Source organism: Dreissena polymorpha, chromosome 11 (assembly GCF_020536995.1).
Source record: "Dreissena polymorpha isolate Duluth1 chromosome 11, UMN_Dpol_1.0, whole genome shotgun sequence".
Taxonomy (NCBI): Eukaryota; Metazoa; Mollusca; class Bivalvia; order Myida; family Dreissenidae; genus Dreissena; species Dreissena polymorpha.
The window spans coordinates 32,758,303-32,777,877 of record NC_068365.1 but is presented as its reverse complement, the minus strand read 5'-3'; the positions used below and the strand labels follow the sequence as shown (position 1 = coordinate 32,777,877).

Here is a 19,575-nt window from a genome sequence, read left to right as displayed (position 1 = left end):
ATTTGGTCTCTGTCTGTAATACAATGTATTATTTTGTTTTAGTTCCGTCTATAATTTACATTCAAGAATAAATAGAAACCCGTCTTCGAGTTTATTACAAATAATACAATTTATTTGATCTAATGGCATTTACGTAGGTCTGTTTACCTGTCTCAATATTTGTGATGATATACGAAGTTTTGATAAAATAAAACAAAATTGTTTTACATAGCATGCATTAAGTTATTAAGGTACGGTTGAAATTAAAAATGAGCGATATTTTTATAAAAATGTGCCCTAGTAGAAATTTGAAGTCTCTCTTTCCAATTCTAAACAAACATGTCGCTCAATCTTTGCCTTACGGCTGCTATGATCACGTTTTCATTTCAAACATCTTGGAAAAGCCAAGCAGAATAAAATCCCAAATTACTTTGTAGATCTTTTAATAATGTGCACCAATTTTTCTTGGGTGCATACTCAATACTATCATTAAGCATAGTCAAATAAACCTTTTTGTTAAATGTATTATCTGGTGTTCTTGAAAGTTTTATCCAGTATGTTATTATATTAATATATATCCTGTTTTGACAGTTTAAACATCCGAGTTCACCATATACCAAAACAAACCAGAGCGATGTCAACACAATCACGAACTAGCGTTCAATGTGATTATTTATTAAATGCATTTTATAACCTGTACATCAGAACTATGTACAGAAGAAAACAATCGCGAATATACAAATGACTTTCTTAATTCACTAAAATACATTCATATATTAACGGCTGTAAAATTGTGCAATACATATTATATGGTTCAGTTGCATTAGCACAGTACAGTGTTCATAACATTGGTATGCAAATATAGCATGTATGTGGATTACATTCGGCGGTTTGTAAACCATTCCCCTAACACAAACTGATATATCTCAGAATATATTATACTCTTTTTTACAAATCAAAGCGTTTGCTATGGTTGCAGCTTGAATACCTTACCATGTGTTTCAACAGTCTACATGCTACGATACAAATGACGTTATAACAAAGAATCGTAACATAAAAATCCCACCAATAAAATCATAGAATAATCAATGTTAAAAATAAAATGCACACAATGCATAAGGTAATATTATGTAAATATTTACTTCCTTGAGGGTGGCACTGCGTTTTGTAAACCCAAGACACCACTGACCTAGTGTCGCCTTAAGGAAGTAAATATATGTTTCTTTGAGAGCTAACAAATAAACATTGACTTGTTTCTCCACCCAAATTAGCCGTGTTTCAAAGCTGGTTCATGGCACGTTTTACATTTTACCTTTATTTAAATTTTCTACAATCTCCGAATATCGCTAAATCGAGTCTTATAAACACATATCAACGGCAAACGGATTTTAGTAAAGTCCCATATTTCAAAATTAAAGCATGTATGTGCGGATTTTGTCTTTAATTTCCCTCTTACAAAGAGGACAACTACGAAGATTTCTCGAACACTCAAGACACACTTTGAGGTGTGTACATGGCAAGAAGAGAATGTTCACGTGATTGGTCCTGCAAATGCAGCACATAAGTATTCCTTTTAGCCGGATATTTTCCTCCATCATTCCATCTGAAAAACAAACCAACGCGCGCGTCACAGAAACACTGATGGCGAGAAAATAAAATATCATTCGATTAATTACTGAGATAAGATGAACGATGTTTTATTTTATCATTTTGTAAATATGCTTAGCTTCTTTATCGAAGACTCGAAACGATTGACAGGCGACTATATGTAAAACGCCACACCTTAATAAAAAAAGATCAAACAATATTGTTTTGTTTATCGATAAAATCAATAAAATAATAAAGCTTGCGTTAGGATCAACTTCGATAATAATTGTATTTCAAACATTGTTATTAAAAACATCGTTATTTTCTTAGACCTTTTAAGGTGGTTACAAATAGCAGTAGATATAGACAGTATTATGTGGTCATAGCTTTGTCATAGCTTTGTAACAAGTATCATTAATTACACCTGGGTGAAATTTGGCTTTTATAAAATAGCGTTTCGTTTTGTTTAGATTGCCTTAATAGCTTCATGGCAAACGCGTTTTCCACCACACAGGATTTAGACATCGCACTGACTTTTACCAACAGTCTTAAACTACATTTGATAGTTCGTGAACATGTGTTAAGATAATAGTTTTACAATGTTTGCTTTTTACATACTATTTTTACTTATGTTTACATAGTTATACAACAATTTTGTTAATCATAATACATTATGGTACGATAATGTACACATCAACGAAACGAACACTAGGTCCATACCTTCTGTCTGTTGAACATTCTGGATAATCTGAAAGTCCCGAGATACTGCGTTTCTCTCTGCAATAACTTCAATTTGGGTGACAATATCTTCAATGCTGGGTGTTTTATTGCCTGAATTACATAAATGCATTTGCTTGTTCATTAAAAAATGTACGTGCTTTATTGGAAATCAAATAAAGCAATATTATATCCGATCGATTAGAAAAAAATATGAATACTGATTGTCGCGCAACATGTATAATTTCAAAACCCGTGTATTAATTAAAGACACATTTTATCTTATTTTTCCTAAACTACTTTTATATAAAAAATATATGGAAGTTGAAATGAGATTTAAAATGAAAAATATAGGAAATAAACTATATATAATCGCACCAAGTATATGGTGACTCTAAACAGGGACATGTGTAATTTCAGACTCAGGTAATTTACAAGTAAATTTGATAATTAAATGTAATATTTACTGTTAAGCTTGGTCGTAAATGTTGTATTACACTATGCTGTAATCATTTGCAATTAAATAGTCGCAAACCAAATATCAAAATATATACTGCATTTTCATAGCGTTCGTTGACGTTGGCTCCAACGTAGAGCAGGGGGAGCAATCTGCTAACTTCTAAATAGATATTCGACTAGTCAAACAGGCCAAGTCATATTTGCCTTTAATCGCTAAATGGTAATCAATATGATATTCTTTCTTATTTGTTAACGTATTTCTGTAAGTATTTGCTTTCGATATCATATTAATTTTAAACATTTATTGAAAATTTGCAAACCATGTTTCAAGTCTTACATCTGAAGTAAAACAGCAATTTGTCATGATACCTTGGTTATACACAGTTCATACAAAATGTCATATTGTGTTACAAAAATATATAATCGACATACCTTGCTGAACGAGTTCGAGAACTGCCTGTTTGATTTCTTCCTCAGAAAATCCCATGCTCTCTTTTAGCATACTGTCATGTCGATCAACAATTCTCTGAACTAGAGGATCCTCCATTAACATGGCAGCCAATGAGTTAGTCATATCTTGTTGCGGCGCCGATGCGTTTTCCTTTGAAACAGAAAAATACATATAGTTAGATCTATGCGTTTCATGCAAAGGTCTATAGGAAAGCAATGGATAACGAACTTTTAAACTAAAATACTTTAAGTAAAATCTGCATCCATACATTTATTTGTATTCGCCTGTTGTTTGTAATCAAACAATGTATAGTCGAGAACAGTTCACTTTTATTTGAACAAATATTCGTTTGTTTATTTGAATCACGAATATGTATTATATAAACAAATTAAAATGCGATATTCAAGTAATGATTATTTAGAAAAATACTTATTGTATAAACGTTAATATGCTATCATGTTCGTGCTTATGCTTTGCATTCTTAAGACCGAAAACGTTTTCACCTTACGAGTCTCAATACTTCTGTGGGCGAAGCCTTATGCTTAAATGCCAAGATTAAGTGATGTGTGGTTCTCAAGTGCATTTCTTTTTATGTTTTGGTCCAACACTTACCCTTATATGTGATCTCTTCTTAGAGCTTACTTAACGTTGGTTGAGTGCGCTGTTTCAATAATAGAAGTGCATATATGCACCTTGTCCTTAGCATGGTGCCAGTACACAGAAGTACAATACCCCAGATCCAGGATGGGGTCAAATAAATACAGATTTAACTATCGGTATGTCTTGACAGACAGTACATAACGTAATTACTTCGGCAGCTTGATCAGCTGAAAGCTGAATAAGGTCGATGAAATCGCGCCCTTTTACTTCGCGTGCATAAGGACAAGCAGGAAACCATCGACAGTGTTCTATCCAGGGATCGTCTCCGTGTTCCCATTTCCTCAATCCACCGTCACACGCAAAGCATCGGCAATGGTCGTCGTTACCTGGTCATAATATTGTTAGATAATGAAAGGGATCTGGTGGATGCTAGGAGATATAAAATAACCCACAATGAAAAGACGAAATATTTTGTGAAAATGTTTTGAAGGTGATTTTAAACGGACTAAATACATGAATTTTACTTGTAGGCATTCAATATTCTATATCTCACAGAAACATTATACCTGAGGAGCATCATCGTTAACTGAAAATATTTTGGGCAAAATTCAACCATTGTGTTGCATTGTAAGCAAAGCAAATAACCATTTGATGCAGTAAGACATAACGAAGGGCTCACGTGGGTACATACCTGTGTAATACAGCCCAGCTTCAGCGAGCTCTTGAGGTCTTTGGGTCACATGTGACGGCCAGTTAGTGAAAGTATCCAATCGAGACTGCAGTGACCGAAGCCGTTCGTGTCTAGCCCTATACCCAGTCGCAGGAACACCTTATGCACATAAGATAACAGTAAAGTATTTAAATGTGATCACCCTCCATTTAGCAATTTAACCCCTTCAAATATTTTGTTAAAATGTAGACTGGGTACGGATAACAAAAATTATAATTTAAATATTTTTTTCTTCATTTATAAGCTATAATAATACATTGATAGCAATATTGTATAACCTCTTTAGTGATTGTACTATAATGATTGCATTCGTTTTATATTTCAAAATTAGCTCATATATTTCGTTATTTTTTAGCATAAATAACATTGTCGTCGTCGTCGCGTCGTCGTTGACACAGGTATCTAAAACAACATCGTGTATATCAAAAGAACAGATTTGTGTATTATCCAGATCTAATTAAATTTCGTATACATACTTTGTTGGCTGTTATATCGAAGACGCTGCTGGCGTCTGATCTCTTCGGGGTCATGTGTTGGCAAACTTCGCTGAAAATTTAAAAATCGCAGAGATTTTTTAACCAATTAAATAGTAGCAAAATTAGTTAAAACTCTGCTGTGCGATCCAACATCCGATACAATATATGCACAGAATGATTAAAATTGTACATTTTATTTAAAAATTACAAATGTCTGGCTTTAAAACTGAACCTGTGCACAAAGTTAAAGTCACGATCTGCCAACTTTAAGAGGAAAACAACATCAACATATAATTCGTACATAACCGCTGACCTTTTTCTGTACCAATCATAGTTTTATTAAAATCATTAAATAAATGTGATCTAGTATGTGATTTTGAAATAAGTTTAAATCGTTCAGATAAGTGTTACCACCAATTTAGTGGGGTTTTTACTTTTCACAAAATCAAGCAAACTCCGAAATAAGTATATTAAATAATAAAAACTTAAAAGCGGCTATAGTGTTTAAACGCACGTGGTATCGTTCTATTCCGTCTTGGCCTCCCAACAATACTAAAAGGTAAGCACAGTTCCTAGAGTGACGGACATGTTCTTGTAGAGGATCGTCAGTGTCGGAAAAGTCTTTTAGACCAATACCACAGCAGAAACATCTAACCAAGTCATCGTTACCTACAAATGGTAAACATTGTATTCAAATGCATACGACTCATCATTACTTTTCAGATATTGTGTTTGCATCTAAAATTACCCAAAACATGTCACAAATATTTTATCGTTTGCGATATTGAATGGTGTGCTTGCTAAAAGACTATCTTTTAAGAAGATTCGATTTAATGTTATGTGATATCGAGTAAATGCCATACAAACAAAGTGAAATACTAATTTAGAATAATTTTATGCGTTTGTATTGTGTAAACAGTTGTAGGCACGACTTACATTATGCAAAATTGCGCAGTCAATTATATTTAAATAAGAACGGTCAAACGGCTGAGTATTGGATTTTGACTGAGCAATTAGATCTCATGGGAAAGGGAGTAAAAATGTTTAATATTTGTACTCTTTTTATGCGATCAAACTTGAGCTTTTACGTTTAGACCCTTATGTTGGTCAAGTTAACAGTTATTACATCACGCACACTGTATAATCAGTCAGCAAAGGAGCTGGATCTGTTCAAAGACTGTATATTATACTTCATTTTGATATGTATAATATAATATATGTTTACGTTACAAAAATGCGATCTTTAAACCAGAGCTTCAAACATAGACAGTGCAAATACTCTTAATCAGTCGTTATTAAAATATGCATAAATGTACTCAGTCTATGGAAAAAATAAAAGTATCATTGCTGTACATTTTCAAAAAACACAAAATATGCCGTATTATCAATTATTAACATGTAATAGGAATGATCGTATGATATTCGCTTTTTGTAATTAATTTTACAGTTCATACATTATTACGTACCAATTATTTTAAAGTGAAACAATCTTTATAGAACGAATACTCATTGAAAAATAACCAAACATGCATAAAATTATTGAACATCGTTTGCTTTAAAAGTAAATCTATAACAAAATAAACCCGAGTTTTATATACCTGTATAGAAAAACCCACTCTGACACAAAGCTGGTATTGTTGGTCGTGTCCTTGGCCAGTTTCTAAAAGATGACGTCCTACCTTCGACCGCTGCATAGCGAAGATATTTTGCCGTCTGCATAAAACAAGCTTCATAAAACATAATCAGATCAACATTTACATAAACATTTACACAGTGTCAGTAACATGTGATCTATTATGTTATAAGTTGATCATTAGAAAAAACAAAGCCATCTTATCTCAGGTAACATTTTTATCAGTTAACCATTAATTGGTTACCAATGAATCAGACGTCGAGACAAAAAGTAATATTTACATTAAATGATATGCAAATATGTTTTTAATATTTTATATGAAGACTTGAAATATTAATTGCACAATGTTATCAATTGAGATACATATTTTATCATAACAATCATTTGATGGCTTTAAAACAAATCAAACAAGTTGGCCATAATGACCCAAATCGCTCTCCTCAGTTCAAGGTACAAAAATTGTGGAAGAATTGACCTTATGACCTAGTTCTTTACCAATTGGTACATATTCAAACATGGCTTTGATATTGTCAGAAGCATATTGCAACGAATTGACCATGACAAGTCAAGATATAAACTTCTCCAGTAAAGTAGCCAAACAATAAATTAGCACATAGTGTGCTCACGTTTTCTGAAATGTGTTACCTAACTATGTTTCTTGTAAGTACATATAAAAAGAGATAAGTGCAACACATAGTTAAATCTCAAAAAAGAAAAAACAATATAGATAATTAAGAGAAAATGGGTTTCATTTACTCTCATAGGTTATGGTTAACGGTTATGGTTATCATGGGTCATCCAAAACAATTACAAAACGTTCACGTTTTAATTACCTTAAATTTTAAGTGTAAACGGTCTTAAAGAAAGGCATGTTGGATGAGACGAGGTTTGGCAGAAATAAAGGCTGTTTTCCGTTTTTCAATATACGAATATTTAGTCCTATTTGGTTGTTGATTTCACTTCTCTTCGACTACTGGTTGAATCTCGCTTAATTAAACTTTCACACTATAAAGTGTATAATATCGAAATGAAACGAATAGTGACTGCGACCAGCTGGAGTTGAGGAATGGTCCTTTGTCTTTACTGTACACTATATAATGTACGTGTCAGTGTCAAATCAGCGTCTGCTATCCATTTCCAGTTACTTATATTCTTATACTTACCGAATACCACTTTTTTGTGTGTTTCACAATGACTTGAATATTATGTTTGCCTCTAGTGGAAATTAATCTATGTTATCGCCCTTGTTTGTTTTGTATTCATGTGAATAGTGTGTGTACTTAACAGAGGCATGACAGAGGTGTGTGTGTTTGCCTTTTCTGTACTAAGTGTGTTTATAAAAAGATATTTTATTCATTCGACTCATACAACATATCCATTAATCTTTATATATATGTATACACATACTAACAACAACCGTTAACTCAAACCTATTGATTTAAGCTTGATTGCATTAAAAGCATCGGGCTTATTAAAACGCTCTCGAGTCCGTTACCTGGGTAGAACCAGTACTTGGCGTCTTTTGAGGAGATCGAATGAACGCTCCCACAGACGGGATCGAAATTTGACCACACGGTCGCTAGGCGGACATCATATCCACTACTCCACGGCGATCCTGTGCTTACATTAGCTAACAGAATGAAAAAGATTATTTAATAGATAGATTATTTAAGTTATTATTCAAAAACAATTTCATTATCATAAAACACAATTTGTAATATTAGTATACCAATAGCTGAAGTTAAATCAATATTTTGATAACAACTGGTAAGTCCTTAGCACTTTTGTTTCCAAGACAAAGTGTACTGATTTGCGATCTTCATATTTATTGTGTTCTTTAATTTCAGGCGTATGAGAGAATTTTTGTTTAGTATTTACGGAAAGAAATTATAATATTCGCACAACGTTTCAATCTCCATCATCAATAGTATTGAGCTGATGGACGACTTTAAAGAAAATCAAGTTATTTGTAATGACGTAGTGTATTATATTGCCTGTACATGATTGGCAGTTGGTCGTTTGCCTTAAATAAAAGACCAGCTGGTGTTGATAATAAGTTTTCTCCTGAAAAAGTTTTAGGTGTTTCAAAATTATTCAACAAAATGCGACGCATGCTTCAAACCAAATGCTATCCAATCCTCCTGTAATTTATCGTTTGAAAAAAGTTCAGAATGAAATGCAAACTTGTCAGAAACGACTTTTTGTCTCCTTCCGATTGAGCTAACAAAACTAAATAGAGTACACGCTTAGATACTGTTATTTACTTCTGTTACTATTAGAACTCACAAAGAGTTAACAAAATAGTTCATAATTTAAATTGCAGACGTTGAACTAGACATTCGTGTATATTTTCTTACCGGATAAGCCGTTGCTTCGCCCCGCCACCTATGTGTATTCGATACTTCAGGACTTGAACTATTGCACCGGATTTCCGACTGACCATATCGTTCTGATATGTCTAGTTCTATCCTTGAAACAATACTTGACTCGTGTATTTGTAGTGGAGTGATGTTGTCGCTATGCTGTTGCACCAGTGAAGTACTTTGTGTCTGGGATTGGTAGCTCCATGGAATAGGAAGTTCACTCAAGCCTGACGACGTAGCAACAAATGAATGGGACCCATCCGCATCGTCAACAGCTTGAACGGCTATGGCAGTTTGTTCCTCGTTTTCAACGGGATATGCAGGAGTTGGACTTTCTTCTGTATCATGGGTGTAAATTTGCAAATTGTACTCTGCATTACTGAAAACTGCCAAATGGGTATCGTCCTCTGTAATGCTTAATACTTTAGATGTATTGCTTTGAAGCAAAGAAACTGGGGGTTGAAAATCATTCAAATTTAGGCAAGTAACTTTCCCACTAGTAATGTATTCATTGACAGGCGCGATTAAAGAACTGAGATCTGGAGATATGCGGCAAATTTGAATTGCCCCATCTTCATTTACATATATGAAAAATGATTTTGGTAATGGTTCGTTTGCCTTCATAAAGGACCGGCTGCAATATAAATAAAAATCCATAACATGTGTCAAGAAACCATAACATGTAACAATGGTAGTTATTGGTCAACAACGCAACAATATTTCCGTTGCTTTTAGAATATTTGCGACATCTATATAAATGTGGACTAACCTCCATTCTCTTTGTTGAAAGGTCCAGGATTTGGTTCTATTCCAGATAATATAAGCAACAGGCGCAAAGCCGTCAAAGCCGCTGCACTTAGCTTTCTGGGTGAATTCAAGCTTGTGAACATGTATTGTAACTCGGTTGTGGTATTCTTGACGCTTTGGATTTTCTGGGAAAGTGAGATCACCATGTTTGATTCACAGTTATGGTAATGAAGACGCGATGTTTTCGAAAGTACCTTCCACGTGCGATGATCAGCTAGACACCGAATATGACCGTTTACTCGTGTTTGAGTACGGTATAAAATATCGTCATATTTTATATCAAGAAACATAAGTGGTAAACCGTCGAGATGGGGCATGAGGGTCTCTTCAAACACAATCGCGAGTACTTTTGAGTCACGATGAGCTGTATTTACCGAGCATCTTGAATGTTTGTCGTATCCGATGTATTCGTTAGTAGAATAGCTGAAATTAATTTAAATAACTGTGTAAGTGTTTTAATAGAGCGAACAATACAAATTCAGAAACAATATCCGTGGATAATTTTGTTGCATCTACTAAATTTGTAACATAACACCAACTTTTAAAATAACTCTATTGAAACTGGGGTAATTGGTTAAGAACGGTCATGGCAAAGCATTGGAGGGTTAAACCGATTTAATGGCTAGCCGCACATCTCACTTATTTCAAAACTACTAACAAACGAAATGCTCGCCTAAAGCTATTTCAAATTATCTCATGCAGAAAAAAAATGAATTCATGAACGACAAAAAGTGACGCGCGAATCAAATATAACTGATACTATTGACCAAGGATCTAAGGCATCGGATACCTATTAACACGATAAGTAAAGAAAAATGGTCCATCTAAAAAAAATATTGAACTATCAAGTAAGCGATGTATCTACAGATATTTGTCAAACAAACTAGGTGTAAGAAATATATATATATGATACAATTGCTCAGTCAGCTTGTTGAGCATATAATTTCAAATCACGAACCTATGGAAGAAGAACAACGAAACACAAATTATGAACATCGGCGATGCAGCTGGCAAGCTGGTCCTCAAAAATAACGGATGAGTAGACATTTTTATTGGAAATTGTTTTTCGCTTTCGTTGCAGACGAACTCGATGAACAAACGCCTCTGTTCGACGCCGATATGTTTGCATTTCCATTCCCATGATGTCCTAAAACGACATTTCATATGTATCTTCAAATGATATAGTTCTGTCACCAAGACATAATCAATTTCACAGCTAGTAGACTGGAAGACCAATTTAGGTACATGTAAGTTGTTTCTCGCAAAAAGCTAAGAATGTCATTAAACTGGCTGGGGTGTCAGTCCGTGAGTACCGTCTGTTGACAGATCGACCAGATATTCCATGCATTTTTGCATTTTTTTCCTCATCGCTGGTAACAATTACCCGTAATTACTAAGTTTTTGGACACTTAAAAATAATTATTGTTTTCCATGTCCGAAAATTAAGAAACAAAAAATGTTTAAAAAATACAGGTTTCCCAAAATTTAGAGACAACAATTGAGGTGTTCGCAAATTTAGAGGAACTCTTTATATATAACATTGATGATCGGATACGGGTATGAAATGTGATAGCGTCAAATGTCTCAACGAAGGAGCAAGCGCCTTTAAAATATCACGCCGTTAAGTATAAATTACTTTTACGTATTATTCAGTTCAAGCTGTTTGGTGAGACCATTTTCTATTACCGGTATACATAGTTATTTACCCAATAACGCAAATGTAATTGCCGATTGCCTTAGGGCATTCGTCTGCCAGGTTTTATTAACTTTATTCGGTTGTAAAATTGCGTGCTCGATGTGTTATCAGATAAGCGCAACAGGGCAGAATTCTAGTAACACAGTATTGTAAAATAAACTGCAATTGCTGTAAATATCCAATTGAACAATTTAGATAGAATTTAATTAAACAAATTACACTAAAGGTTTATATATGAGTAGCGTTTAAAGTAAATTGAGTAGATAATTAGATAAAACAAATATTATTGATTGATGAATGATTTGAATTCTACCAAGAGTATTACATTATATATTTAGAGCTCCTTATTTAAATGTCAGCTCACGTATTCAAGCCGTTCAAACATAGACAGGTATAATATTGGAAGCCACTGAGCTTTCCTTTTTATGTGATTTTAAAATAATTGATAAAATTATAAATTACGCACTTTTACAAAATTGTGATTTAAACAAATGTTTAAATCAAATATGAAACACTTTAACAAAATTTAAAGTTTATACATGAATGATGACATATCAAATGAATACTAGAAACATATAATCCTCTAATGTATACATATCGAATAAAACGAAATGCCAATGACGTTGGAACGCTTAGGATGGTTTCCGTTATGATGAGTGATAGGAAACCGGAAGTGAAACAGAATTATAAAAGTATTTTCCGGTATGAACTGTATGGAAAACTATATATATAAATATATGTACACGTGTTTCAATTTAAAATTGTAGTAGTAGTAGTAGTAGTAGTAGTAGTAGTAGTTGTAGTAGTAGTAGTAGTAGTAGTAGAGTAGTAGTATTTGACATGCTCTTGTGAAACAAATTAAGACAATATTGTTTCATTCGGTTGTATAGAAGACCAGATCGCCTCATTAAGCATTGATATTGTCTATCATTGCGTGCACAATAAAATGACTGATCACTTGCGCGAGAAAATACAAGTATTCCTGACGTAATGCCAATATGCTAAGCGTATTCCTCAAAGTCCCCGTTCGCGGATATATATATATATATATATATATATATATATATATATAGTTTCAGATTGGGTAAAATGGTGGGTCAAACGTCCATTTTACCGCCGTATTGTTGGGTCTTTAGTCGATTGTCGGGTCCCAAAGTCGATTATCGGGCCCTTGGACCCGACAGTTGAAGACCCACTTAAAAAAAGGCTGCTTAACATCCTCATGACTATTTTTTAATTCAAATTTGCATATGTAATTTTACTCGAATTGTCGGGCCTATATCTCCCATTCGCAAACATTAGATCAAACTCCTCACGGCAGTTACTTCCCTTGGGCATCTTCTAGAATAAGGGAGGCCACTGAGCCCTTTTCGGAAAGTCGCATATCTCCCCTGAGTATTCTCCGGAATTGGAGGTTCTCAATCGCTGGCATTCGGTACCCCTCGCAGATTATCATAATACTTATCCGATGTTTGACGGAAAGGGCCGAGAATGTGCGATTGAATCGCTGGGTAGTATTGATTTCCAGTAACAATGGCGTCGAATGAGAAAGAAAACGATCGTTATCTGTCTGACATCGAAATTGACAAATTAAGTGTTGCACAATTGAAGGATTATTTACGATTTCATAATCATTATGTGTCAGGGAATAAGAATGAACTTGTCTTGAGGACAAAAGGCGTACAAAAGCTAGGATTAAATGATCGACAGCTGCACAGGAATGCGGAAGTAAATTATGAAAAAAGGAAAACAGAAAAACTTTTTACGCCACTCGGTGAAAAGCTGCCACATCCAGATGTATTAAAAACGTTGAGTAGTGACTTAATGGACTTTCCTACATTAATAGATAGTGACATCTACAATTATTTTGTGCTGAAAATGAACACACAAAAACAATTGAGATAAAAAAATTGTATTATGTTTACAGACATAAACACAGTATTTTGTACCATGACAAAAGTGACAAATGGGAACATTGTTTTGTTAAATGCAAAGTATTACCATCTCTACCGAGTGCAAATGTGAAAGAAAACCCAGATCACAGTGTGTGGCTCTGTCTGTCAAAGGTCACTGGACAGGTTCATTCAGCGGAATGTAATTGCACAGCCGGGTGAGTGTACACAGTTTTTCATATAAGTTCTTGCAATATTGAAACGAGGTTATAAATAATTTATCAAGAGACATGCCTCTGTTACGATCCTAGTTGCAATAATCCAACTCCCAGCTATATTTACCCTCTGGGTTGTGAGGTCTACGAATGTACTCATAAACCCTCAGAGCATTCAAGAAGAACTAGTAGTTACGATCCCCGAATCGGCATTATACCAATCATTTTCATAGATCTATATACTGGTCACAAGCTATTCTCGGGATGGACAAGTTTCTGGGAAATTTTCATCAAAATTTAGATGCTCGAGCAAAAAAAAAAGTGCAGTTTGAAAGTATGTCTAATTATTATGTTTATATATTTTCAGGAGCGGAGAAGCATGTATCCATATTGGTGCATTTATGTATGCCCTTTCTGATCTCACTGCTAAAAAAAAGGACGGCACTCTAAGATCAACCTCAAAAAAATGCGTGTGGGACAGATTTAATAATCCCCGGAAAAGAAAGCTAACGCCTAAAAAGTCTAGCGAATTTACATTTCGGAAACATACCTTTGAGTCAAAATTAGAGCCAGTCGAAAATAACACCAGAAAAGAACTTCTTGCGATTTCTGTAAATGAGAACAGTTTCCGTTCAAAACTCGAAAATATGCAACCCAACAGCTGGATGGCTTTTGAACTTTTTAGAAGAGAAGGAAGAGGTGAAATTACCAAAGTTTATAGAAATTGGATATAACTTTAGTGATAGCGTAGATCTGAATAGTGAAACTGTGAAGGATAAAATGTCGAAAATGATGGATATGCTACAAATGGATGAACTTGAATGCCAAAGTATTGAAAAATTAACCAGAGGTCAGGGAAAGAACGTACTTTGGGAAGATGAAAGAAAATTACGTGTAACTGCATCCAATTTTGGTGAAGTAATTTTACTGAAACAAGAGACTGAAAGATTTAAAAGAAATTGAGTGCAATCTTTAAAGAATAGTAACAAATATGAATTTAAGATCACAATTGTGAATTTCTCGCAAGCTTACCCTTGCTCCTAGAATATGTTTTTATAATTTTGATGTCTCACTTTTCTCTAGAGATTAACCCTTTACCACTTAGATATGTATTTTCAAGCTTTTGTAGTTCCTTAAAAAGTTAAATGTAATAAAGTACCTTTATTACTAAATTTAAGTTTTAAAGGCTTCATTTCCAACCCTTAAATACTGATGAGCAGCAAACAGTATAAAACCTGAACAGACTGCGAGTTACTAGCATGCTGTTCTGGTTTTATGCTGTTTTCACTGTGCTTCCAAGTGGAATAGGGTTAAATAACAAAAGTTAACGCCAGATCAGAAAATAATTTAAGTAACAACAGTACAGGACATCATTGAGGTCCCTCCTTTTTTATGTTTCAATAGTCATTTAGCTCTACAAAGCATATAAATATTGTACATAAAAGTGTATGAATGTATAAATATTTATCAACTGTTCATATTATGAATTTTACAGTAGTACATGTAGAATGCTTTTCAACGATTTGTGTACGGTTCATTAATACCATCACAACGTGATTGTCAATTGTTATTCCGCTAAATTGATTTGCTCTTAAAATGATAAATCATAAAAAGAACTTTTGCTATGTTATTATCCATTACTTATTACCTTACCTGTGTTTGGAGAAAAACCGAAGGGTTTACGATAATAATCTGTTTCAAAATGTTAAAATGATATGAAATTAATGAGTGGCAAGCATGAACCAAATTAAGAAAATCAACACAGAGGTATCAACAGCTGCATCTTATTAAAAATCTGTGCACAATGCTTTTTGTCCAAGTATAGATCATTTCAGAACCCCATTGAGTTAATAGACACCTTGGAAGCTTTGCTGGTATGACTTCTGCTTTACATCTGACAAGTACTCTGCAGGTGTTGCTACTTGTATCAGAAATCTTGGTTTTAAACAAGAGCTGTCACCATAGGATGACTTATGCCCCCTATATACGCTTGATAGAAGTTATGAGCATTTTCCCAAACCTAAATGCATATTTCGAAACCTAAACACGGACCCTAAGTTTAAGGTCAAGGTCACAGGGGTCAAAGTTTGTGTGCATATGGAAAGGCCTTGACCATATACACATGCATGCCAAATATGAAAATGCTATCTGAAGCGACATAGAAGTTATGAGCATTTTTCGAAACCTAAACGCAAAGTGTGACGGACAGACCGACAGACAGTCCGATCACTATAGCGACATAGAAGTTATGAGCATTTTTCGAAACCTAAATGCATATTCGAAACCTAAACGCGGACCCTTAGTTTAAGGTCAAGGTCACAGGGGTCAAAATTTGTGTGCGTATGGAAAAGCTTTGTCCATATACACATGCATGCCAAATATGAAATTGCTATCCAAAGCGACATAGCAGTTATGAGGATTTTTCGAAACCTAAACGCAAAGTGTGACGGACGGACAGACCGACAGACAGTCTGATCACTATATGCCCTCCTTCGGGGGCATAAAAATTCTTGACGGGTTTATTGCTCCCAATTATAAATTAACTGTTGATTAAGTCTTCAGTAGCAGTACTAAACCTTAAAGACAAACATTTACTTAGGTATACAAAAGAAATCTGTGTTTTCAACGCTCTGTGTCAATTAATGTATGTAAACTTGAATCCAGTACAATATTTATCAGAATTTCAGTCTTATAATTTGTTTGGTCTTACAAAACTGCTTTCAAGCAAGAAAACATGTATAAATATATTGGCACAAACACACAAACGCAGAAACACAATTTTCTTTTTTTGCCTGAAAATGTTTGTATGGAATATGAGACAAGAAAATAATAATCAGTAACAATTTTATTTTCACAAATGAAAGCTGCACTGTAAAATGTGAAATTAAGTATTATTCACATAATTACATAGTATATTACTTATACATACATGCAATGGTCAAACACTTCTAGTTAAATTGTATACTGAATTTCTCACAAAGTTCACTTGTTCAGCTTCTTATCAAACTTAATTTGTACTAGTTTTAAGGAGCCACTTTTCCAGTTTATATTAGCATGACTATTTTCAGTTTATAAACACACTTTATTTTCCGGGGACAGGTTTTTCGTGCTAACCCTGCTTTCATTCCAACACTGACCTCATCAAATAAACACTCAAAAGTTCCAGCAGTTGGGATACCAGTGTAGAACAACACCTTATCGTCATCATCCCTTATATCCTCAAAGGTGAAGCTAGGCCGATCCACTTGTATCCCAACTGTCGACGTTTCAGTAGAAGTCTGGGTTGATATACTTCTGGGAACTCTCGTATCGTCGGTTTGAGTAACCACAGAAATCAGCTCCGGTTGCGCTTGTTCACACTGATGACGGATTATGGCGGGTACTGGTGTAAACCTTCCATAGTCATGGAGCTGAAATAAATAAATACATTTTTACAAGCAAAGTAAATGCAGTTTGAAGTAAAGATTATAGGTCTTTCTGTATTTTACTAAGGCATCACCAAACTGATAACTTCTTCAGTTTTTTTCTTTAAAAATGGGAAGAGCATGAAAAACAACTATCTATTTATACTGCCAAGTGCCCTTTCGAGCATGGTAGGCAGACATGGACATTATCGAGTCGGTTTCCTGGGAAGAACCAGTACTTGGTGTCCATGGAGGAGATAATTAGAATGCTTCCCAAGTAAGGAGTGAACCCACTAACACCCGATCGCTAGGCGGATATCTCATCCACTACAACACCGCGACCTTGAACTACAAATATTTTGTTATGTCCCCCACTATAGAAGTGGGGGACATATTGTTTTTGCCCTGTCTGTTGGTTGGTCTGTTGGTTGGTTGGTTTGCGCCAACTTAAACATTTTGCAATAACTTTTGCTATATTGAATATAGCAACTTGATATTTGGCATGCATGAGGATCTCATGGAGCTGCACATTTTGAGTGGTGAAAGGTCAGAGGTCAAATATATGTGGCCTAAATTGCTCATTTTATGAATACTTTTGCAATATTGAAGATAGCAACTCGATATTTGGCATGCATGTGTATCTCATGGAGCTGCACATTTTGAGTGGTGAAAGGTCAAAGTCAAGGTCATCCTTCAAGGTCAGAGGTAAAACATATTTGTCCCAAATCGCTTATTTTATTAATACTTTTGAAATATTGAAGATAGCAACTTGATATTTGGCATGCATGTGTATCTCATGGAGCTGCACAATTTGAGTGGTGAAAGGTCAAGGTCATCCTTCAAGGTCAGAGGTCAAATATATGTGGCCCAAATCGCTTATTTTATGAATACACTTGCAATATTAAAGATAGCAACTTGATATTTGGCATGCACGTGTATCTCATGGAGCTGCACATTTTGAGTGGTGAAAGGTCAAGGTCATCCTTAAAGGTCAAATATATGGGTCAAAATTGCTCATGTAATGTCACTTCTGCAATATTGAAGCTAGCAATTTTATATTTGAAATGCATGTGTATCTCATGGAGCTGCACATTTTGAGTGGTGAAGGGTCAAGGTCATCCTTCAAGGTCAAACATTATTTAGGGGGACATTGTGTTTCACAAACGCATCTTGTTTCAAATTATCTTTATTCAACAACATTTTGTATAACGATAAAACAACTCACTCTTAGAGATACGTCTAGTAGTGATGCACTGCTTTCAACCAACAAACCATCTGCCTCGTTCTCGAAACTCAAGTCTGGTGAACGGTTATCTGACATTTCCTCAGTTTCTGGTGTGGAATTCGTCTCATCTGCTTCAGGGCCATTTTCCAGAGTCTGTAAGGTAAACAAATAAAATTAAATCAGCACATCAAAGACCTAGAAATACACATACTTTTTCAAACTAACATGAAAGAATGATGTTCAGATACGTAATATTTATGCTTCTGTATCATGTTGTAAACACCGTCAGATTCTATACCGATAGAGTAACTGACCCATGTTCATTCTTGAAACCTCGTATAGCCTAGTGGCAACATATCCGCTTCAAAATATCAGATACCATTGGTTCGATCCTCGGCTGTGAGCTACATAAAATAAATCATGAACTGTGCCATGGGTATGTCTGCCATTATCCCATGCTTGATTGTACCACAAGGAATCACTGATTTGAATAGTAAGCTCGATTTAATAATCCATCGGAATCGTTTTAAGGTGATAATCTGATTACACGCAGTGCGCAATCTGATTATGTGATGACTTAAATTAGTATAAGTATTAATATGATTTAATAAGAATAGTATATGTGCCTTTTATATACGCGTTCAATGCCATAATACCGGTAAAATCATAAGTTGATTTAGATATCAGTACATTAAATAAATGTCTATATATTATAATCATACAATACGCAATTTTACAATGCCGAAGTAATGTTATTTACTGAAATAAGATCTATTTTCGCATGACACTGGCTGTATAGCAAGTAGTCTTATATAAATAAGAGCAACATTACTTCAAGCACGTACACTTAACAAAAAGAGTTCTCCGTTTAAAAATGATGGTATTAAGGTGTTACTAAATATAAAATACCCAACAGCGGGCGAGCGTTTAATGCACTTTGCGCTTGATGAATAATGTTATACAATTATTATGGGCAAATTTATAATTTCAAAACATTATTAGTTGTTGATGTTATTCGCGTTCAATAAATACATCAGTTCTTCTTATCAACCTGATGCCTGTTGCCTGCTACAGTTTCTTATCATAATTGTATAAACTACAATACACCATCAGCGGCCGAGAGCAGAATACCGGCCGCTAAATAAATTGTGACTTGCATCAAATCTCAGGTCAAATTTCGATTGTTTTACAATAAAATACTAATATTTTATAATGTCAAGCACGTGCACTTAATAAAATACGATATTTCTTTATTTAATTGTAGAATTTTGCAAAAGTAAAGCGCTTTATATATAGCAATGTTTTATTATTTCTTTCTAGTTAAGTAAATAAACAAAACAT

The 19,575-nt window shown here is 34.4% G+C and overlaps 1 protein-coding gene and 1 long non-coding RNA gene across 2 annotated transcripts; one reads left to right on the top strand and one right to left on the bottom strand.

The window, feature by feature from the left end:
- Positions 1–616: 616 nt before the first annotated feature.
- LOC127851659 (uncharacterized) lies at positions 617–10,966 on the bottom strand. The gene is made up of 11 exons (XM_052385479.1): positions 10,761–10,966; positions 9,765–10,225; positions 8,990–9,333; positions 6,598–6,712; positions 5,514–5,668; positions 5,000–5,069; positions 4,485–4,622; positions 4,004–4,179; positions 3,175–3,343; positions 2,287–2,397; positions 617–1,582 (listed from the first exon to the last, which is right to left on the bottom strand). The coding sequence occupies exons 1-11, from the start codon at positions 10,964–10,966 to the stop codon at positions 1,392–1,394; spliced, it is 2,136 nt and encodes a 711-aa protein (XP_052241439.1). The 3' UTR covers positions 617–1,391.
- Positions 10,967–17,628: 6,662 nt separating this feature from the next.
- Positions 17,629–18,832, top strand: LOC127851667 (uncharacterized). Its single transcript, XR_008035877.1, has 2 exons — positions 17,629–17,853; positions 17,981–18,832. It is a non-coding gene; the product is annotated as an uncharacterized LOC127851667 (long non-coding RNA).
- Positions 18,833–19,575: the final 743 nt, after the last annotated feature.